Raw genomic sequence first — 24,971 nt, forward strand, 5'->3', positions numbered from 1 at the left:
CTATTTACTAATTACTAAGAATAATATTTGGTAATAAAATCTAAAAATTTACATTTAAAATTCTCATTGAACAGCTGAGCGTTTATAAAATAGAGAGATAAAAGAAAAATTACCATATTGAATTAAATGCTTCTCTCACACTCTTTTGCTCTTATACAAAATCTGACTGTTCCAAAATAGTTTTTTCCTTATTTTACTTTTCTTTTCGAGTGTTAAATGCCATGTTGAGTTGAGATTATCTTTTATGTAATTTACTTTTACAAATAATTATTTCGCTGTGGTGGGTTACAAGCGCAAACTGTTTAAGTTGAGTTCTCAATTTTTATTTAAATTCAGATTATTACTAGATTAATATGTGTATATAACATCCTGACCAAAACATGTATATTACAGCTAAATTTTAAGTTTGAATTTAGTTGAAACTTGAAAAGAATTTTTTTGAAAAAAAGTTTTCTTAAAACCACAGATTTGAATAAAGATTATAGTTATTAGAGCAGTGTAGTAATTGGCACAGGTTCGAGTTTTTAGTAATTCATTTTGTTTCTGAAATTATTGTAAACTTGTTTCTTATTCATTAATAGTTTAAATATTATTTAATTTCAGTTTTATAATCGTTTCAGTGCTGTACCTTTTAAATAAATTTCTTTGTACTACGCTATGAACGAAATTTTTTTTTAAGAATCAATTTCTCGCCTTAAATTGTTTAATTTTTCCAAAAAAAAAAAAAAAAATCCTGACTTATGTAAGAAAGGTATAACGATAATAATTTAGGAATTCATTGTTTGTTTAATCTCAAAACTTTAAAGTGTAATACTAATTAAAGTTTTTGTATAATTAAAATTTACTATTAATAGGTTTGTTGTGTCTTAATCAGCAAAAAACTAGCTAACGCAAGCCTCAATTTCCTCTTCTAGCAAATTCTTAACGTAGATATGGTTAAAAAATGTTAATGCTTTCAGTGAGCTTACACAAAATATTTAAAAGCCAAAGCACTGGTTTGTTTCTGTTGAAATTTTATTAAATGTAACACACATTATTGTATCCTGAGCACATTTATTCAAAATATTTGTTTTTTTTTTGTTTTAAATTTCTAATCAAATCCTATATATGAAAAAAATTTAGTGTCCTTTTTTGGACTATAAGTATTTAACTATAATATGTATGTGGTTTTCTCCTCTAAATTGGTTAATATTTTATTTTGTTATTTTTTGGGTTGAACAAAAATAAATCCCTATGTACTATTTTCTTTTACTTATTTACTTATTTATTGGGTAATTTTCTTCTTATTATTGCATGTCATTGAAAAGTATTTTTTTAAGGAATTTTCTTTCTCATTTTATTGATTTTTTTAAATAATTATTTTGTATACTAGTATAACTTTTTTCTATTTTTAACTATTTTTTTTTTTCTGAATATTTGCTTTTGAGTTGGGAATGAAATATTTTTTTTTTTTTCAAATTTTTATAATAATTTAAATTTTTATCGATACTATCTATATAATTATGATATATATATGTATATATATATATGATATAATTAATTATTATAGTAGCTAGTAGTATCAATACCTTCCTCTTGATGTTAAAGCTGTCGTATTACCAGATAATCCACTACTACCGCTTATTAGATTTCCACCAGCGCTATTACTACGATCTTGACCACTTAAACGTTGTGATTGTTGTCTATATATAATACTGCCATATTCAGAACGTAAACGATCTTCTGTTGAATCTGGTGTTATACTATCACGTGATGCATGTAAACGATCTATTGAATATAGTGAATCACTTGGTGAATGATTTAAACGTTTTGATGTTTTTGTTAAATTCATTCCATGATCATAAATTCGATCACTTGTAAAATTTAATTCACTATTACCACCAGCATTAATTGTTTCACGATTAATCATTGATTGTGGTATATCATAATCTGGGCCACCAACAATATTACTACCACTAACACGTCCACTAAAATCCATAATAGGTGATCGATCTAATGTTCGCCTTAACATATCATATGTCATTTCATGATCACACAATCTAGTACCATAATTTTGTGGACTTGTTTGTTGATGTAATTGTTGTTGACTACCGCTACCACCACTACCACCACCACCACCGGTACCACCGAGACCACCGCCACCACAACTGCTGCTACTACCACTGCCACCAGCACTACGATTACCACTTTTTAATAAATTTCCTAAAACACCGGTGCTTCCGCCACCAGATATTGTTTCACTTGTTAAATATGATTTAACTAGATTATTACTTTGTTCCCTGTAATCTTCATCAAATGAACGGCTTTTATCAAAATCTAAACGTCCACCAGTAATATGCTGATTAATGCTGTTAACACTACTACTAACAATAACACCGCCACTATTTCCAACACTTCCAACATTATAATCAAAATCAAATGATCGACTTTTATCAATATTATCATTTGGATTACGAATTGTTGCTGAATTTGTTCGACTATTAATACTAATGATTGTTGCGTTTGTATTCATTGGATCTGATATTATTTGGCTTGGTCTAATAGTTGGCGGGAAATTTGCGTTACGAATTTGCTGTGATGGTCGTATTATATTAATTGACTGATGATTGCCATTACGTTGAATTTGACGATTTGGTGAACGTTCTGTCAATTGCAGTGACCTAAAAAAATTTAAAAAAGGAGTATTGAGAAATAAGAATCAAGGTGAGCAATTAGTTTTTTAAGTTTAAGTAATAAAGAATGGAAGTTGTATTTTTTTATTTAGTTTTCCTACCTAGATCGTCTAATTCGATATTCTTCTGGCGCTTTTGCATTTCGTATTGTTGAACGACGGTGTGTTGGAAGCAATTCATTATGATCACCACCGCTATAACTAGAACTGGTTGATGAGCTTCGTGATGCACTCAAAGATTTGTCATCATATTTTCCCTTACGCTCTAAAGTATTGCTTCTAGAACTAGAATTTTGTCTTGAGCTTAGAGATGCTTGAGATCCTTTCTTTCGTCGTTCCTCTGGTGTTAAAGAACGATTTTCTGGTGTTAAGGATCTCTGTTTTCGTAGACTACATTGTGATCCTTGCGAATCATATTTGTCTGGTGTTAAAGAACGTTGCTTTTGTTGTCTAAAATTTGACTGAGATTGATAGGCTGCTGTTAAAAATTCTGATGAATTGTCTTCTTCATTATCAAGCTCATCATTAGAAAGATCTAAAGTTTACAGGAAAAAGTTAAAATGAATAAAAGTGTTTAATACAATTTATAAAATAACAAACCTGATCTAGCTCCACTATCACAGGAATTTAATCTAGCATTAATATTTTGATCAAAGCTACGAAATCTTGACACAGGCATTGTGGCAGTCTGATTGTAACGTGTAAATTGTGCGCGTCTTGATCTTCCATTACGATCAAAGCTATAAGTTTTTGGTTTTTCTATTTTTCTAGGTATAATATTACTACTGTTGTATGGCGGTAATTCTTTGGTATGTGATACAACTAAAGTTTTTGATTGTGCTATTGGATTTATATAACCAATTTGTTGATATTTTGGGGAATTATCACGACTTTGTTGATTGCTTATATTTGACTGAGAACTTTCTTTTTTGGTTAAATAATTAGGTGAATTACCAGTTAATGTACTAAAATTAGGTGAACGGTCCCTATGAATTGCACCAATAATGCCTGAAGGTTTTGTATCCGATAAATTACTATCAAAACTTTTTGAAAAAACTTCTGCGTAATCCGATGTTGGTTTTCTTGTTTCATACTCAAAACTTCTTGAAAATACCATACCTTTACTACCACTTGTGCTATTACCATTTGTTCTTAATGGCTGATGATGAACAGTTATTTGTGATGGATGATAAATTTGCTTAGATAAACTAGAATTAATTTGTGCTTTAATTTGATTTTGTTTCTCATTACGATATTTTGATTTTGTATCCTGAAAAGCAGGCGGTGGTGATAGTATTGGTGTAACAGGTGGTGGCGATTCTGTTTCCATAAATGTTTTAACTGGAAGAAAACCTGGACGTTCATTTAATATCGTAGCTAATTGTGAATCAACAATTTTACAACCTGATTTTAAATATCCGGTACGTTGAAGTTGTGTATTATTACGTCTTGCTTCACTTCTTGATATTAATTCTTCAATTTTACTCCCGGCAATTTTTGGTACTGAATAAACAGGTTGTTTATCTCGTGTTGCATTATCAATTTGTATAACACGAACAGTATTTTTAAAATGTGGTATTGTATTTGAGGAACCAATACCATTTTGATGACTATAATAATTTTCTTCCTCTAAACGTTTCGAATTAACTTGTACCCAACCGGATTTATTTAAATAGATTTCATCACTAACAACACTACCAATAATATTAGATTTTTTTGGATTTGTTGTTAAATGATTTGGATTCGTTGTCGTATAACATTTTTCACCAAATAGATAAGTTGGTTTCGAGGAATTTGCTGTAGCTGATGAATGCCTCATATGTCCCATATTGTGAAAGTGCATTTTTCGTGCTTCTAATTTCTCATTGAAATTTCTTGCTGATATTTCTAAACTTTCACGTCTTTTAGCTATAAATTGAGCTTTGGGATCTAATAGATTTTCAAATGAACTATGCCTTGAACTATGTTGTATTTGTTGCTGTTGTGGTTGACCTTTTGTTGATTGTGAATGTGTAAAATTTGCGTCTCTATAACTTCTTGATTTACTACGTCGTTTCTTTGGTGGTAATGCTGGTAATGGTAAATCAGAAATATCAATTTTATCTGTTGATGAGAAATCATTAGAACTTTTTGCTGTTGATGTTTTTGTTAAATGACTTTCATCAGTTGATAATTCACTTGTATCTAATGTTCCAAAATCACCGGTTGTTGATTTTAAATCTTTTGGATGTGAATTAACTGATTCTTGGCTTTGTTGATCTCTGCAATTACAAAAAAATTTTTTGAAATATAAAAATTTGGTATAGAGGTTTTTCTACGAATTACTATGCGTAACTCAAAATTTCATATTTTTATTAAAATATTTTTCGTTTTATAGGAATTTTCTTTTGAGTTTCTTCAATTAAGGAAAAAAGAAATTCTTTATTTAATCATTAAATATTATTAAGAATATCAATACTTCTCAAATTATTTCAAAGCCAGCTATAAAAAGTAAAAAAATTTGAATGGTAAGCATATGTGGGTGTGAGTTAAATACCACACATATTTCTCTTTTGTTCTGTCATTTTAATTTCCAAATTAAATTTAATTCAATTTTAATTTCAAGGATAACATAATAAGATAATATAAGAATTTGATGTTATACACATAAACATAATAATCCAAGGATGCTTTTTTAGGAATTATTATGAAATTTCTTTCTACAGAAAATAATCCTTATTTCATATCACATGTACTTAATAATAATGCTTTAGTCAGAAATGTAAGATGAAAAGTGGTAATGAAATGTGGTTACGCGAAAAATAGGCTGGTATCCGATTAACTCTGTGCTAGTCGGTAAGATTTTATGATAATATTTGTGATTTAAGTTATTTAAAATATAGAATGATAAAAAAGCACAAATAATTACCGGCAGAAAATTAAAAAAGAAACAGGGATCAATAGGCTATCAGGATAATTGTATTTTATTTTTCTTAAAGTACATACGGCTCAGATCGTCAGAATACTAATTTGAGTTTTTCACTATGTTTAATTTTCCAAAATGTACCTTATCTTGCTGTCACGAATCGTGTCGTGTGTACGCGAAATTAAAATTTTTGTAATTTTAGATCCAGAATCACAATTCAATTATAAATTAACACGTAAAAAGACTTGCGGAGGAGGACAAACTTGTTTATATTTGCAAATGTTCTTTAAACACCTGTAAAGTTTCACTTACACTGTACACTAAAATTATTTATTTATTCTTGTTTATTTTAAAAATATAGCAAAATATTGAGTCAACACAATTATCAAGTCCACATAACGCAGTTTACTATACATCATTTAATGTTCAAAACTTATTCTTAAAAGTCTATTGTCTATTTAATTCGTAGAAGTCTAGAGGAAAAATTTACATATTATAATTGTTGCCAAATAGAAGAACAAACACAAAAAATATTTAAATTTCTCGACGTATACCATTTTATAAATTTGTTTACTTTTATAATTTGCAAATTTAAAAATTTCCTATACAAACAATTTAAAAGTTCTTATATTAAAATATTCCATAATCTTATATTTGTATACCAACACACACACATTCTTGTATAACAAAATTATTTTTACAATTTTCTGTTTTTTTACAATTTTTTGCAAAAATTGAATTGGAAAATTTTAATAACGTCGGAGTAAAACGTTTTTCCACTTTTTCATTCTCTTTACTTTTTAATTTTTCAAAGAATTCGGATTTGTGGTGATAATGCTCCCCCGCTAATTTCTTTTTCATTTCCATTTTGTTTTTTTTTTTTTTTTTTTTGGCTTGACTTACATTTTTCACAAATCTGAAATTTCTTTGAAATGAAAATAGGATTAAAATTGATATCGGATTTTTGTTTCTATAACAACAACCATTTTCTATGGGGAATCTGTTTAAAAGTATATTTTTGGGAGAAAATGTATTAGATTTTGTAATTTAAATAAAATTGAATTGAATTGAATTGAATTGTATTAGTGAGAACGCGAAGATGCAGAACAATATTTGGTCAATTGAATGAATATCTGGAATATTTGGTTTGGGAATTATGTGGCAATTTCATTTTTATTGTTGTTATTATAGGGTATGGCTTGCATTTTCGATTGAATTACTTTTGAAGGTACGGTGGTTACATTGGTACGATGATATGATTATAGGGTTTAGATAGAATTATTCCATTTAAAGAAAAAAAAATATGGATCTTATGATATATTGATCAAAAAGGGTTGAATTCAAGGCACTCAATGTCCTAAATTACAATTTTTTTTTAAAACTTCAGCACACTGAAATTTCATCGAATTTTACATACAAATTATTAATCGATATTAGAATTTTGCCGTCTGGGATCATATGGGACTTCGAGAGCAAATCGATATCAGAGCTCAGGGCGGTTTTGAAAATTTGAAAATTTTTAATGATAAATAAAGCTATTAACAGTTAGCATTGAATTTAATTAAACAGAGAGCTTTTTTTAACATTTCATAAAGAACATCTCATATACCATTTTCGAATTTACTGAAATTTTCTCCTGTAGTAGACTATAAATTAATTTTAAAACTTTATTCATTTTTTTTTTTCATAAGTATTAAATTGAATCGTTATTATTATGTAAGAATGACAAAATTTAAATAGAAAAATTAAAATTGATTTTCACCTGCGTATACCTATGACATTGGAGTATTAAAATGGATTTTTCATTTTGTCAGAAAATTAAAACCCTTTTGTTAAAAGAGCAATTTTTTTTTTTTTGAAAAATTAATTGTTGCTGTAACAATAAAATCCGCGTAAATTAATTAATTTAAAGAATTCAGTACAAAAAAAATATATCATCAATCATAAAAATTGTTATACGAAGAAAAAAAAATTTTGTGTTATGAGATAAGATCAAATGAAGGTGTGTTTTTAAGTCGATTATGGAAAAATTGAAAATATTATTAAAAATAAAAATTTTAAAATCAGAAATTTTATTAATATTCAATTTAATTCTCTTAAATTTAATTAATTCTTTCTTGTATTACTGAAATAAATTATAATTGTAGATGAAGTTTATGAATGCAGTTAAGATCCAATTAAAGTATGGGTTGAATTCATCTACTTATAGTGTATATGGGTAAAATTCCGAAACTTTATTTAATGTGATAGCCATTTTTAAACATGAATCGTTAATTTACATTTGGATGTTACCGCACAAGTAATAATACCATGCTAATATAATCCCTTAGATTTTCGATTAAGTTGCTTCTGAAGCTGAAACTGTTAACATTATTTCTCTAGATATAGGACATTGTTATTCCTTTATTTTTGCTTACATAATTAGTTTAGTTTTTTACTGAATCCATTTGCTTTCACAATTGGCGGTCTTTGAACCCAATATACTTCATAATGACAGGACTGCATAAGCTGGGGAAATCGGACTCTCTCTTCTACAGATTTGGTGGGGGTGGTGACGAAATCGCCGCCGAGCGTTTGGGAACTGCTGTCCAATTTCCTTCGGAGTATCTCGAGTTTTATATTGGTAACAGGGATATTGTAAGAGGAGGCTACAATAAGTTGCGAAAGACTGCGGTGGCGCGGAGGATATATCCTGTTGTCCCGCTGGGTTTATTATATCCTGTACTCAACATTCTGTACTATAACTATCAATTATTTTTTATAACCTGTATCTTCGTGAAAGGTATATTAACTTTGGTATAAAGTTTGTATACGCTTGAAGAGGTCTGTTTGCGGTATGAATGTCTATATATATATTCTTGCTCAACATAAAAATCTGTGTTGATTTAGTCATGTTTGTCCATCCGTTCGTCTGATCGCACAATATCTTATCAAATACGAATAATGTCATCGACAACAAATTTTCGCAAGTTGTTTCTTTTAGACCAAGGAGGGGTGCTATTGTAGTTGGACCAATTCAAATAACGGGTTCGGGGAGCTACCATACAATTTCAGAAGTTAATTAATAAATATTTAGAAAATATATTAGGAAATACAATAAAGTATGTTCAATTATTAGTCAAACATATCCGTGATGTTTTTATTTGACAGGTTCAAGTAATTGTCATACAACAATGAAACAAGCTTCAAAAACAAATTTTTAAACCGTTTTATACCGACTGTAACGTTTTTATTTGTTTGTAAAAATTTTTTTTTTCCGACTTTATTTCCTTAGACCATATGGTATGGCATCCCAATTTATATATAACGAAACTAGCTTCTGTTCATGAAGTAGAAACAAACGTTTCTCTTTTAATAATTAATAATTAATTTTATTTTTAATTAAATAGAGTATAGAGTTATGCAACAAGTTACAAAGTCTTTAACAAAAATAATTGACAAATTTGAAAATAAAGCAAAATTTCAGAAATTCTTTAATACTTGAAAATTTTTTAAATATTTCACATACAGAATATTTCAACAAAGACTTGAAAATATTTGTTATTTTCGCCATCAAGAATATGCTTAATAAATTTTCTTTTAATTACAAAGTTAAAACCACATTGCATTTTTCTAAATTTTCATAAATTTCTTTAACCAATTCACTATTATACAGGAATTTTGAAATTTCTCAAAATTTTAACAAATCTTTAAAAGTCGCCTTTTAAGAATTTTCACAAGTGTATATAATTTGAGTTTAACAAGAAAATGAATTTAAAAAAAAAGTATTAAAAAATTTGAAAATATTTTTAATATCTTAACTATTAAAAATACTTTAATAAAGTATTTTTCTCCCTTTTCTCTCTCTCTCACTCACCCTCTTATTCTGTTTTGATATAAAAGTATCAGAGAATCAAAGGATCAAAAATGTCACTGTTTGCGATATGAATTGCCTCTTACTTTACTCGTCTGTATACCATAAATTAAATTCAATTTAAGACACACGCACATACAGTCTTTCACAGAAAAACAAAAACCAAAACAAAAAACACAGAGAAAAAAAGTTATTTTATTTTTAAGCAATTTTCATTTTTGCATCAGTTATGAACAAAAACTATGTTTTAATAAAAAAAAAAAAAAAACACTCATAATAACTCTTTTTTGATGATTGAAATTTTAAACTTTTAATTGAAAAATGTTTTAAGTTTTCTCTTTATTTTTTTTTTTTAGTTTTTTAATCGAATTACAAGAAAAATATGAAAAAAAATGGAAAAACTTGAAAAAAAATTTTTTTTTTGTTTTTTTTTTTTTTTTTTTCAAAGTATTTTTATTATTAATAATTTTGTTTCTTTTTTGCCTTCTTGTTTATTGTTTTTCAAAATTTTATAAGAATTAAGAAATCCTTGAGGAAACCAATAAAGAAATTGGAATAGTTATAGCAACAGTTCAACTAAAACTTAAGTAAAAAGAAATAGTGTCCTTAAGGAAAAGAAAAAGAAAAACTAAACTGTTTTGTGGTTTCCAAGTATACATTTTAACTGTCATATAGTTTTCTTGTGTCACATAATTGTGAAATGCAAGAAAATTAGGCGAAACAAAAAATAAAACGTAATATAAAAGAATAACTGAGTTGAGAGAAAAAAACATTTTATATGAAATGTGAATTGAAAAATGGTTCCTATTTAATAATGTGCGAGGTTTAGAAAAATTTATTAATTAATAAAAGTGTGTGTGGAATTTCAAAAAAAAAAAAAAACTATGCATTTAGATTAAAAATAAAAGTTTTTAGATTAAATTAAACAAATTTTTAAAATTAAATTAAAAATTTCGTTCAAATTTAAGATTTATATTTCATATAGCTTTTCTCTAAAACATATTTCTTGTAAAAAGTGTGAGTCTGTTTCTTCATCGCCATGTTTATGTTCATTCATTTTTATCGCAATCTTTGTGTCCATTCGCATGAGAAGCGAGACTAAATAGTTCTTTAAAATTATCTGAATTAATCAAATCGTTTCGAAATATTCCCTTCTATATTCCCCCCGTATTCTTAGAAAAATATTCCCTTCTATATTCCCCCCTTCGCAACTTAAGAAATTTTAAGTTTTCGTCAATTTGTTTTTTTTGTAATTCTAGCTTTGTACGATAATGGTAAATATTTTCCGATTTTTATAAAATTGTAGAATTGGGTGGTTCAATAGAATAAACTAATAGTTTTGTTTAACCGTTATATTAGAAGTTTTTAAAAAAAAAAATTGGTTTTCATCCTTGCAATATGCAATAACCAGTTTCAACAACTCAAGATTGTGTTGTAAGAAGATTATAGGGTTGGGCAAGAATTAAGTGAGACTAATTTTTTACAGGGGTCTTGTCAGGTCACTTCAGACTCACCTCAACACCTCAACAGGCTGAAATATATAAGTAAAGTACATAAAGAAAACTGTGATGCCTGTCAGTTTGAGAGTGCTTTCAAATTTTTTTTTTATTAATTTTGGTGTTAAATTAATCCTTTAATTATTTAGTAATGAAATCTATTAAATATTTTTTAGTAAAACCTATTAAAATTGCTTTTGGTTAGAGATATTTTCTTTAAATTGTTAATTTAATTTATTAAATTAATAATAGCAAATTTAAGTCGAATTTTTGTAGAAAATTTTTCAATTACAGTATCATGACCTTTAATTTTACGATACTTCAATCAAAAAAGGACCTTAAATTTCAATAGATTAGTGGTAAAACTTGTACAATAGTCATGTGAAAATTAATCAGGCTAAAATTAAGTTTTTCATTTCAATTTAATTTAATACTCATGAACCGACCATCCCATTAAATTCCATATTGTGCCTCTATGCGTAATTACAATGAAATGAGCCTAAAATAGCCCTACCGTTTTCCACTATAGAAAAACACTATTATATTTTCTCATATTTTTCTTTATTACATTGTTTTCTCCTCTTCTCATTTTGTTCTTAGTCCTTTCTCTTCTTCTATATACACGGTCATTAATTTTATTTTTGGTAATTTTCAAAACTTTGTATATGTAATAATATTGAACTTCACTTAAATATTGAAAAATAAATTATGTATATATCCTCCATGTGTATGTATATAGAAATGTTAAAATTTACAATGAAACCTACGAAATGCGAAGTTATGATGTTCTCTCTATATAACAATTATTTTGTATAGATGTAGGTAGATGCCGTGAGCAGAAACGAAATACCGTGAATCATTGAACTAAAATTTTCATCAAACTATATTTTCTACTTTCAATATAATAATTTCATTTGAAATAAGCAATAAAAGAAATAAAATGAAAAACAGCAGGAAATATTCTTGCATATATAACATTGTTTTCAATATAATATATTTTTTGAATTTCAAGGATTTTTAAAACAGGATTCAGAGAAGGAAGATAAGTAAGAGCGGATGAGAAAGTTATAGGAAAAAATATGGTCATGGCATCAGTTGGTCTAGTAATAATATTTTTGTTATTATTTTTTTACTCTTGTTTTTTTAATATAATTTTCTTACTTTGTTCCTGTCAGTCCCTAATTCCATGTATATGCAAAGTAATATAAAAAGAAATTCAGATTTTCTTTATCAATTTGAATAATTTGTTGTTTTATTGTTTTTATCAGTTGTAAGAACGTAATTTTCTCTCAAATTTTCTATAAAAATGCCGTTTCAAATTTATTTTAGTTGTAAAATTGTTATGTTCCCTAATAGTATGTAATGATTTGCTTAATAATTTTTGACATTAAACGCCAAAAACAAGACGTAATGTGTTGGCGCTTTTAATTTAAGTTCAATAAAATTTAATTGGTTGTGATTTTGTTTTTTGTAAGTTTTTCATTTTAAGTTTAAGATAGATTATGGTTATAGAAGTAAATTAAATTTCTTTAAGTGAAATAATATTTTTCATTAAACGATAATGGGACTAAAATAGGCGTCATAGGTTTTTAATGTTAGTCGATTGAAATATAATTAGTAAAACCCGGATAAATTCTCAAAAAATTTTAATGAATTTACAATACGACTGAAATCAGTGTTATGAATTATAGATTAGATTAGATTAGATTTGTAAACTAGCAGGTTTCAACCCAAGACCAGGTCACTGCAGTCCCAAAGACTTATAGTAACCTCCAACCTGTAATAGCTAAGCCTATAATTCTCGCGTAATCACGTTATGAAGTATATATGCAGTTGTACTTCATTTATCGAGCGTCTGTGATAATCAGTACTCTATTCGTACATATACAATATAAATTTCTCTATATACTCGTAATATATATTTTCTTGATATTCACTGTAAGAATTTGTATCCTGCACATTGAGTACTGTGGTGGGTTTTCTTATTGATCGAATAGTATTTGATTTCTAGCATAAAAAATGAAGATTTCTCAGAAAACACTATTGCCAATTAAGTGAACAATATTCAAAAACTTTAGTGATATAAGTGAAAATATAGCGAACGGTTTGTCCGCCATAAGAAAATTAAACAAATTTCATTTTCATTTTCGATATGATTACTGCAAGAGTATAGATGTATAAGTTAAGGTTGATTCGTTCTTATAACTCAAAAAGTTTTTCTGTAATATTGATTACAAATGGTGTTAAAAATTCCTAAAAATGGTTTTGCACCTTGTTGAAATTTAAAATTATTCTTTTCAAAAAATAGTAAAAGCATATGCAAATCACATAGGTATTATGTTTGTTATGAATTAAATTTATTAAAATTGCCTAATTGAAATAATTTTTTAATTTAATAAAATTCAAATAGTTTAACAGAAATTTAATATTGTCCTGAAAATTAAAATTATTATTTTACGATAAGAGAAACGCATAACGTGTAGGGTAAAATGAATTTAAAATCGTAAAAGTTTTATGAGAAAATTTTAAATTTTACCCCTAAATGTATGCAATTTTATTGCAATAACCGATTTTCATGTAGACATTTAAAATCACTACCAATTTTTGTTGTTTTTAAGATTTTTTGAAACAAAAGTTTGCCAATTTATAATTTTGAGATTTCTTTTCATATTTATTAAAAATATTACCCAGAATTTGTGACCACCTGATCGGTTCCATATCTTTAAATTTATAGAATAAAATTTCGAAATTTTAAAAAAAAAAATTCTCAAATATTCTTCGGAAAATTTAAAACCAAAAATAATTACAGGTGATGTTCTATAATAATGAAATTTGAACGAAAAAAAAAAATAGAAAAAAAAATAGAAAAAAGAAGAAGAATCATTAATTTTCTTGTTTTGTGTCTTTAAATATCCCTGAATAAAGGCTCCTTTTACTTTCTTTATATAAAAAAATAAAAATTGAAAATTGAAATTCTTGAATATTTTAAATTAAAAAATAATTCATTGTGGTAACAATACTGTTATACAATCATTTATACACCAAGTTATATCAAGTATAAGAATAGATTTTAAGAAAGGAACAAAATGGAAGGCGAAAGAAGAGTAAGAAAAAAATTATCTTGAGAAACATTTTATAGGAAACTTATTTTTAATCTATATATATATTTAGGAAACTTGTAGAACAAAAAAAGGATATGAAATGAAAGATAAAGAAAAAAAGGATATACGTATATAATCCTTTTTTGGTTTTCTTTGTGTGTTTTCTAATTCTGTATTCATTGGTTTTATATACTTATACAGATTTTTATTTTTTGTTATACTAAAGTATAATAATTACTTAAAATGTTATTAATTACTTTGGTCTAACGGGGATTAAATATTTTCGTGTTGCATAATATTAAAGGTATATTAATACAATTAACATATTATTTATAGATTTAATTGATTATATTTATGTGTATAACTAGAAAATTAAGGTTGCCATCTTTAATAATATTTTATACGATTTGAGAATTAATTTCATATCAAGTCGTAAGTGGTTAATTTAATGGAGATAATTAAAATGATTCATAAAATCTTCAAATTATTTTTATATTAGAAAAGTTCATATATTTTCAGGAAAAAGAACTCCAATCAGATTTTTTATTTTCTTCTTTAAATGTGAGTATGAAACATTTTGTTGATTGTTTTATACTTTTAATCCTTTTCGTCCTGAAAAATCAAAACGTTCTGAAACTGCGTTCTAAAATTAATTTTTTTTATTAAACAAAAGGAATTTCGGGACCTTCAGTGAATGAAACCAATGAACAATTCGTCTGATTTCAGGAAATAAATCGAGAGAAGGAGGTGCCAGAACTGTAGCGGAACTGCTCGGGGATATGACACTATAAGAAATTTCTGCTCGACTATAACCCACAAACGTGGCCAATGCCAGTTCAGAGAAAATTTTCATTAATTAGGTCGGGAGAGCGATGGCACCACCGGTAGATTCCTAGAAGAGGAGGAAGAAATTTTGATGCATTATATTTTGGAATGTGTATCTTTTGTGCACAGTAGAACAGAGTTGCTGGGATACTTTGTTTCGAGCAGCAAAGGAACGGCAATGATTTAAACCAACCAAGATGCTCGAATTTATTGAAAGGATAGGTTTCGGGGGGATACTCTCGATGTCGAGAAAAATCGTTACCCCATTCTTGCAATCTACAATCTATAATATTGTTATTTTTTTTAGATTTTAATTCCACACCAGATTGCTTTGAATTTATTGAAATTATAGGTTTTGAACGAGAATTTTAGACGCCATGACTTTACTCAGTGGCGGGACACAATAGATCCAAAATCGATGTCGAGGAACATCGGTACCCTATCGCTTTTACGTTGCTACCAAAGAGCTTTTTAAAACTAGTTACATAGTTTTAATGAGCAGGCTTGAATGAGTTAAAATTTGATATTAAATTATTAATAAAATCACTAAACTGTTATATTAAATGGTAACCTTTTAAATGATTATATTGGGAAATAATATTATAATTGGTAAATAATTGAAAATTTTTATATATATAAATAATAAGCATTGGATGAATAATAAATGAGAGATGGAAATAAATCTAATGAGCTGCAATAAATCTTTAATGGTCTCAAAAATAAAAATAGAAAAAAATTTAAGAAAAGTTGCAAATATTATATGGAATTATAATATTTTTTTTTTAGAAATTTTGTAAGCCTATAGAAATATATTTATGTATATATATTTCACTTAGCATAGTAGGTATAAATTTTGATAGGAGAATATAGAAAATGAAGATATTTATTTTGAGATTGAAATTTGGTATCGTAAATTAAAAAAATAATTCAATTATTTTACGTATTTTTATTAATTTAGTTATTGTGTAGTACAGTGAGAATGTTATATACTCGTATATTCGAACAATAATTAAATTGCAATATCACAATAATTAAATAAATAATTAATTATTAATTATATTGTACAAAATTTTAATTCACTCTAGAAAATAATTTTTGTTTTAGTAATAATATTTAATAACAATGTAAATGCTATGTAACCTCATCAGGATAAAGAAACTCAGCTAATTTTATTCCTTCTTAAATGTGGAAGTAAATCTGTAAGCTATATCTTCGAATTCTTACTCGAAATGTGGCTAATATAAATGGTCGAAATGATCTCTGGTCATTAGAAAATTGAAGAGTAATCATCACAAGGGAAATGAGAATTAAGAAAAACTTATTGTAAGGTGTCGAAGAATGAACACGGAAATTCACCTAATGGCATTTGGGAATGAATTTAAATGATTATTCGTGTTATTAGTTTAGTAAAAAATTACCAGGACAGATGAACTCAGCGAATTTTATTCCTTCTTAAATGTGAAAGTAAGTCTGGATGTCTTACTTTCACATTTAAGAAGAAAATGGTTATTATATAGGATATGGTCTTCTGTCGCCCGAAGAGGAATCCTACTAAGAGAGGCGAAACATTTTGCTTTCAAAATATTCTTATTTAACAACAGATGACAAACTAATGAGAATTTCAATTGTATTATAGAACCTGATATATTAGAATACTTTAGAAATAACGAAAAACATTAATGTATTCTTATTGTCATATTCACTCTCAAACAAAAAAAAAAAATAGAAATAACAATAAGAACAACACAATTATATTAAAATTAAACACTTAAGCACCATAAAATATTCTCTTAGATATTATAAGAAGTTCTTTTGTTTTTCTAAAGTTCATTGAAACTATAAAAGTACACTACTTAAAAAATGGGGGGTTGAATAAATAGAAGACAAATACTTTTAATATAAAGAATGCAAATGATTCAAAAAAGGATAAAAGAAAATGTGTAGAGAAAATGCAAAAAAAAAAAATTACAAGGAAATAAAAAGTTGATAAAATAGAAAATAAGCGTGTTATTTATTTTTCTACATTTTTTACAACAAGATAAAAAAATTTTTTTTTTCGTATTTAAAAGAAGATTTCTTGTTCTTCAAAGGATTTTATAATTCTAAAGAATTTACGCATGGCTAGACTTTGTTCAACCTGCAATTTATAAAATGAAAAAAATTTTAATGAAAAGTGAAAAGTATTTATCATTTTAGGATGCAACAACTTTATATGCATTCGAAAAGAGAATTAATTAATTGTAAAAGAACTTAAAAATTTTTGACTGTGTTTGCAAAAATACCATATTTGTATAATATAGGAGGAATTCAGGTTTTTTGCTCGTATATAATAAGCTTATTGTAAATTATTTTTTATTCCAGTCGAGAATTTCATGGAGTTACATTTAATTGTAGAAGAAATTAGCAAAAAAATTTGTATAGGAGGTTTATATAATAATATAAGCAAAAAAATATATATAGAAGCTTTTAGACACTAATAAATGCTTCATTTTGTTAGAAGAAAATTTTTTTCCATCTCCACCCCCTCTCAAGTTATCGCCTCTTGAATTTTGTAAAATTTGAATTTTTGACGCCTTGTATTTCCGAAACCGCAAAAAGCTAATGGTAAATTCCATGACATTAAAAAATATAATTATTTTTCTTAACTCATACAATTAGCAATTAAAATCGAGCATTATGTTAACCCCACTTTATACTAATTTTTGCTTTATTTCAAAGACTGCATAAATTGTTCATCCTAAATATATGCAATCCTAGAAATATGAATGAAAATAATTTTAATAGTGTGGTGGATATACATAGACTATATTTAAAAGCAGTATTTTCACTTGTTGAAGGGAAAGGTGCCACAATATAGACTATTGGTTTGACCCAACTTTATTTAATTAGAATTTCAATAATAATGGAAACGTTCTGATTGAAATTGAACACTTTAATTAACGGTAATCGTTAAATCGGTGAAAAATTTGAAGCATTGGTGAAAATTCTAAAATAACATACAAGATCGGGATATCATTTTTTTTGCTCTATTTGTGCTTGTAAATTTATTTTTATTAAATTAAATATGTTAGCCAAGACATTATTCAAATGAATATTATTACTTTGAAGCTTTTATACGAGTATACCGTAAATTTTATGATATATCGTAACATACCGTAATTTTTATTCTTCTAATTACTTATTCTTTCGATTTCTAATATCGTAATATCGTAATTTCTTATATCGTAATTTCTTATACCGTAATTGTTAGATTAACAAATGATTAATATACTACAATACTGTAACATATTTATGCTAATATAGCAACTCCAATTAGAGACTTTGTATAATAATTATCGTAAATTATAATACAGTAAATTTGTTTTATAAAGCTATGTTTATAAAAAAAAATTAAAATATTGAGAAAATTTAATTTTCAATTATTATAATTTTTACCAACATACATCGGCTCTTTTTTTAGCCTATACACACATTATAATATATTAAAAGTCTGAATCTATATTATAAATCTAAATTTGTATACACGTAAACAAATAGGTAAGAATATACATAAATTTTTGTTTCAAATATTAAATATGAAACTATATAGATTATGTTTAAGTGACATTTTGAATTTGTTATAACGTACGTAATGCATGAATTTAAAATTTTTGAAATTAGTATTTGTAGTATATGTGCCAACTGTTTTCAGTTTTCAATATTTTTGATTAAACATGCTATTTAAATTAATTTTTTATATTTAAATTTAAAATTCAAGTATATTATTAAGATATATTGTGTTGAAAGTGTCCAGCTTTTGTATGCGTTCCAATTAAGGCTTCGGCTTTGATTCTTATATTTAATATCTTCGACTACGAGGTCAATTACGAAAATTTAAATCAACTCCAAACTTTTTGTATAAATCTTAAAATTTATAATTAGTAAAGCAATTTTCTTTTTTTTTAATTTCATATACGAGTACAACCCCAACTTCGACCATCACCGCCACTTTTCATATAATATAAAAATTTTTATCTTCGAAGACATTTTTGTCTCCGCCCTTTTTGAACATATATCATAATATAATTTTCATATCAATATTAAGTTTCTTTGTTATATTTTTTAGGTTTATGAGGGTTAAGACAACAAATTTTAAATTTAATTTCATTTTATGTCATACAATTTATATATTGTATGTACATTATATTCGATTCAATATTTTATCAAAATTAAATATCCTTTATTTATGTATAAAATTAAAAATATTACCTTGATCATTTATTATTTTGTATCCCTACTTATCCCACTCCCCTCCAATCTCTTCCCTTGCTTTTAGTAGATACTTTTTCATTTAACAGCCAGCTATTGTTGTTCTTTTTCAATTTTGTTTCAAAGAATTTTTTTTCTTAATACAAAACAATTTTAAGTTTTATTTGTTGGGGTAGCTTTTCCATTTACGGAAGAGCGGGGGGAGTACATTCAAATTCAAAGAATTTATTCATACATGCGTATACATATATACTGTACGTTTAAATATATAAAATTATAATAACATTATTGCAGTCACACACTTGCTTTTGTCTAAAAAAAGGAAACAAAATAGCACATCAAAAAAAAACCATCATAATATCCTTTTTTGTACTCAGTTTATCATATATCCTTTTAAAATGTAATATTTCTATAGAAATATGTAAATATGTATGTATATTTATATGCAAATTTTAATATAATTTTGACATTTTTTCCGAGTTCTTTAAGAACAATTGAAAAACAAATTGATTTTTTGGTGTTAACTATGAAAATTTTTCCAGAATTTTTATCATAAGAAATTGTTTTAAATATCTTCATTTTTAGCATATAGCATAACTTGCCGTCAATCATTTTTAGTCTAAATACAAGGAGCATTGTTTTCAAATTCAAATGGCAAATTGAATATACTAGTAAAACCAGCACAAAATTAGAGTTATTAACAAATAAAATTTGGTTTAGGGTAGGTGTGACTGTGTGAGTTACAAGCGTTAGAGAGGAAACTTACTACAAGACCACAATTTGTTAAATTCAAGCATAATCCCGAATTTCTTGGCAATATCTTGGTCTAAGTTGAGATTTATATTTTGTTTGCTGAACAAAACATCACTCTAAAAATTAAATTACTTTCTACACTATAAGAAATTTTAGTTCAAAATTACTACAATAAATGTAAAACGCTTGACAACTTTATTAATAGTAGTGGAAAATTCGTAATAAAAGTAAATAATTTTACGATATGTAATGAGAGAATAATTTTTTTTTACTTAATTGCGAAGTAAATTTATTACAAAATGTTTTCTAAATGAAATTTACTTGAACGAGAAATTCGAGAAAAGAGTAGCATAACAAAATGAAAAATGGGGAACTGATATCTGCCAGGTTATTATTCTCATTTCGTCTAACTTTACTCTTGAAATACTAATTTAATTTTTTTTTTTCAGTAAAACCGGAAATTGTCAGTTTTTTTTACATATTTATTATTAATTTACCTTTTCATTGAGTAAATTTTTAAATTTGCCATCGAATCTAGAAAAATTCAGGTTATTGTAAAGTATGCCATAAAATGTAGTTCGAATTATAATTTCGATTGGTACTTGGAAGCATTTACATTCTCAAAAAAGGTCCTTAATAAGGTGTTAACGCTAAAGTTATTATTTCTTTCTGTGTAACTGTGAATATCTTGCTTTTCTAAATACAGTGAAACATAATTTTTCTATAAGTATTAGATATTAATTTAGAAATAGGGAAAGTATAAATGTAGTATCTATAGAATAGAATAAAGTTAACTTTTAGTCACTAAAAATAAGTTAAATAAAAGAAAAAAAGAATTTTTTAGATATGAGGGATGTTCGAATAAAAAGTGTTTTACTGTAAATGCAGAGTGTCTCATAACAAAGTGCACTGCGCTATGCCATTGTATAGGTCCTCATGAATAGACATAGACGATGAGTAGACTTTTGTATATAGACGATGCTTACAGGTCAACAGGTTTTGGTTTACAGGGGATTAAAGTCAATTTCTAGTTTTTTTTTTATTTTTTGAAATGGAATGGAATATAGCAATGTACTTTGTTACAATCCACTCTGTATATTATTGTAAAAATAGTTATAAAATGTTTACTTTCATATCTCTTTATATACGTACACATAACGTACATATTATTTTCTGAAATATATTTGTATATTATATAATATGCGTGCGGGATATCTTTTTCCTATATCATCAAAAGGATGCCAATTTTATCAGAATTCGTTTTCCATATAATATAATATTTTTATACATGCCAATACATTTATAAATATATTATATACCCATACAACAAATACATTTTTTGCACATTATGTACAAATATCTGAACATGTAACATAAAGTACATAAGTAATAATGCGTATTAGATATAGTAAATACCACAATAATATATAAAGCTAATATTCAGAAATAATAGAACAGAAAAATTTTGATCTAATTCATAATATGTAAGGTATATGCATCTACGAAATAAAATTGTAAAATAGATATGAGATCAAGGAATTTCCTTTGAAACAAAAATATTGTATAAGGTGTAGAAGAGAATAAGAGTAGGTATGTGGGTTACTCGATGGTACAAGAGAGCTCTAATATATACAATTGATTTTGATATATATGCATATTATATTTATGTCTCAAAATATATTCAATAAACATTATTAAATATCATTCATATATTATGCATATAGACATATATATTATCGTATTTTATACTGTTATACGTTATTTATTAAAGTGAAAAAAAAAATTTTTACAAAAGTAAATGTATGAGAATTGAAAAGGACTTTTATATTCTTAGTATTTGTTATATTTGCGTATATGAATATTTGAATTCATTTTATTTAATATACGCACAATATTCTGTTCTATATATTATACATATACATATAACACAAATAATTTCCCTAAATAATAAATACCATACAATATTTTTTTGAAATTAAGATAAAATGCAGGTTATATGTTTTCATTCATTTATTAAATATATTGTATGTGTAAATATGTATATGTATATTAAAATCTTACTAAATTCGAAAATATGATACAAGATTTCTATAATGTTGCCTTATAACATAGGTTTTCAAATTTTGTTTTTGGATGCCTTGGTAAAAGTAACTTTAGTGCCTGCCATATAACACGGAGAGGAGAGGCGGCAGCTTTAACTCTGCCACCCAGGACTAGGCCAGCAGAAGGCCCATCGGTGTTCCTCAACAGTACACACCATCTTGCTAAATCCATTGTATTTCCTTGAAAAAGCCCAGCAGATCAGTCATAGAAACCTCTGATAGTTATTCCAATAGAACCGATATCCTCCCAGAAAGCGCTCTTTCCTCTCTCAATATCTTGGCATCCCCGGCAAGTATTCGATAAGAAAATGCCCAGTCTCCTAGCTATATTTCCCAATGAACAGCATCCGGTCAAGATGCCTATCGCAATACCGAGATCCCCCTGCTCAAAGCCAGCAGCTCCCTAATTTTGCACTGCTTACTTTCGGTCATAGTGCCCTTGTCGTTGCACAAGTTCGTCTTCCATTACCCCTATGTAAAAATGATATTAAAGGATCCCTTTTTCATTATCACACAGAGAAACTTTCATATGCACATATATAAAACTTTTGAAATGCTCTAATTTTCTCTCATCTCGATTGTTATTTTTAAAATTAGAGTGTATGTAACTTAAAATACTTACGTTGTATTTTATTTTTGTGTGGTTACACAATCTGGATATTATAGCCCATCATTTCTATTATTATAAGAGATTTGTTTTTTTTTTTTAGATTCTTTTCTGTTTGTTTTCATTTTTCTTTTCTCTCTTATTTTTTTTAAGGATATATGTGTATATATCCGGGGCTCATATATATAATCAACTACTTTTTCAATATCCGTATCTATGGAAATATAATCGATTTGCATAAATTGAGGTTATTTTTTCCTTTTTATATTTTGATTTTCTTGGTATCATAAATGAGAATATGCTTTGGTTTTTAACAAATAACATATTTGAGAAAGGAAATTTAATTTTTCTCTTCTCAATTTCATATATGTATTAAGTAGTGTTAATATTAAATAATTTTAATATTTTTAAATATTAATTATAAAGGAAATAGTTTTGGTATAAGTGGGAAAACGTGAACACTTAAGATAAAGTCACAATTATAGTCCCTTTTTTTTATTAAATGTAATTGTATATAGCTATATGAGTTTCCTTTTTATATTAATTTTTCATTTAGTAAATTTTCTATAGTTGGTTAAATGGTTCATATACTTTGATATTAAATTAATTTGGTAGAGTAATGATAAGGTTTATATAGGAATTAATTTTGCAAGAAATTCAATTTTAAAAATTTAATTTTAATTTTATATGGAAGGGAAAGAGACATGAAATCAAGAAATTAAACGAAATATTAGTAAGGTGGAGCACGAATTCAATATTCTTAAATCAAAATATTCGACTTTAATTTTTAAATGACATTTCAGTGGTATTTTAAATTATGTATTTTTAGTTTTTGAGTTTCAATTAATATATAATAATATTTTATAGGATAATTTTGAAAATAAGAGAATTCTAAAGGTAAAAGAGGTTTGGAGGATCCAGAATAATTATATAATTTGCTCACAAAAATTGGTAATAAATGGGAACCAATTTCACAGCTAGGACACAGAACTACAGGGTTCTCATAACAGGGATTTAAGACACAGGGTTGTTAAGGTTTACAATGTTATAGACTTCTTAAAATGTGAGACTTCCATATTACATATCAACATGTCATTTACTATTATGCAAAAGAATACCACGTATAGTAAAAGAAAATATCATACGATAATATTTTGTAGAAGAAGTCCGAAATGAGCTATGAAATTAGCTAGATGTGATAAATAAATATAAATATAATAAATAGAATTTTTGAACGAAGGTCATGTGCAGTTTTATTTTAAAAGCTAGAACACATTACATGTCGCTGTTGACCATATATACATTACAAAGTTTATAATATATACATATTATTCAAAATATACACTTTTGTATATTGTAACTTTTATACGGCCAAGATAATAACAATATAATGCAAGGTAGTGCAATAATATTCATTGATTCAGATAGAAATTTTCCATTCCCAAACAAATGGATTAATTAGGGGCAGTTTGTAATTGAAAGGTTTTTTTTTTTGTATTAAAATTCTATTACTTGTGATTAAAAATTAATTTATACATTTAAGACACTTAATTTTCGTCTAAATATGTGAAGCCAATAAATGCTTGTAAATTATAATGTAAAGTTGGGAGTGTTATACACTTTAGAGGATTATAAATTCTTAGAGTAGTGTTTAAAATATTGTGCTATTAAATGGAATATTATAAATGAAAATCTTTTTGAAAATCTAAAAATTATTAGAAAAAAGGTATTTTTTTTTTGATTAAATGGTAGCTGTAATGTAGTAGGCTCAACTGTACCATGTAGAATAAATTTTGTTGTATGTTTATTTTTAATATTAAAATTTTGTTAATAAATAACATAATATCAATTTTTCTTGTTGTTGTTATCGTAAAAACGTTAGATTAATTAATTAATAATCAAAAAATTTATGTAAATTATTATTTTTTTTTATTAAAGCTATTGCATTTGTAATATATGAGCCCAAAATAATAATGAAAAAAATTTAAATAAATATTAACAATAAAAAATAATAACAAAGAAGCAATTTAATTATGATATTAATTGAAATTTAAATTGAAATTGTGTTAATTCGACCATAATTTTTTTTTTTAATAATTATGTAAATTCTGGAAAAATAATTTGGCTCTACAAACATAGTATATGGTGTGCATGTGTATAAGTATAAGTAATTCAAAATTAAATTTCAATGCTAAAATATTTTTTTCACATATTTCTGATATTAAATTTAATCTATTGATTCATTTAAGGAGAGAAATAAGGAATTTGAAATAGGGATGGAAATTATATTAAATTTAATTGAAAAATTTTCAAAAAAATCATTTGATTTTTTTCATTAAAAATTGGAAAATTGAGTTTTTTTTCTATTTCTGGCACTATTATTAAATAATTTGTGATATATGCGGTAACA

General features: G+C 26.1%; 1 protein-coding gene across 1 annotated transcript in view; it reads right to left on the minus strand.

The window, feature by feature from the left end:
- The window catches only part of LOC129608948 (putative uncharacterized protein DDB_G0277255), a 98,103-nt gene extending 75,683 nt beyond the window's left edge, over positions 1–22,420 (minus strand). Inside the window, exons 1-4 of the mRNA XM_055520754.1 lie at positions 22,377–22,420; positions 3,272–4,932; positions 2,774–3,206; positions 1,569–2,660 (exon numbers count right to left, since the gene is read on the minus strand). Of these exons, the coding sequence (XP_055376729.1) occupies positions 1,569–2,660; positions 2,774–3,206; positions 3,272–4,932; positions 22,377–22,420 (3,230 nt within the window). The remainder of the gene's footprint in view (positions 1–1,568; positions 2,661–2,773; positions 3,207–3,271; positions 4,933–22,376) is intronic.
- Positions 22,421–24,971: the final 2,551 nt, after the last annotated feature.

Source organism: Condylostylus longicornis, unplaced genomic scaffold (genome assembly GCF_029603195.1).
Source record: "Condylostylus longicornis isolate FDR11 unplaced genomic scaffold, ASM2960319v2 ptg000038l, whole genome shotgun sequence".
Taxonomy (NCBI): Eukaryota; Metazoa; Arthropoda; class Insecta; order Diptera; family Dolichopodidae; genus Condylostylus; species Condylostylus longicornis.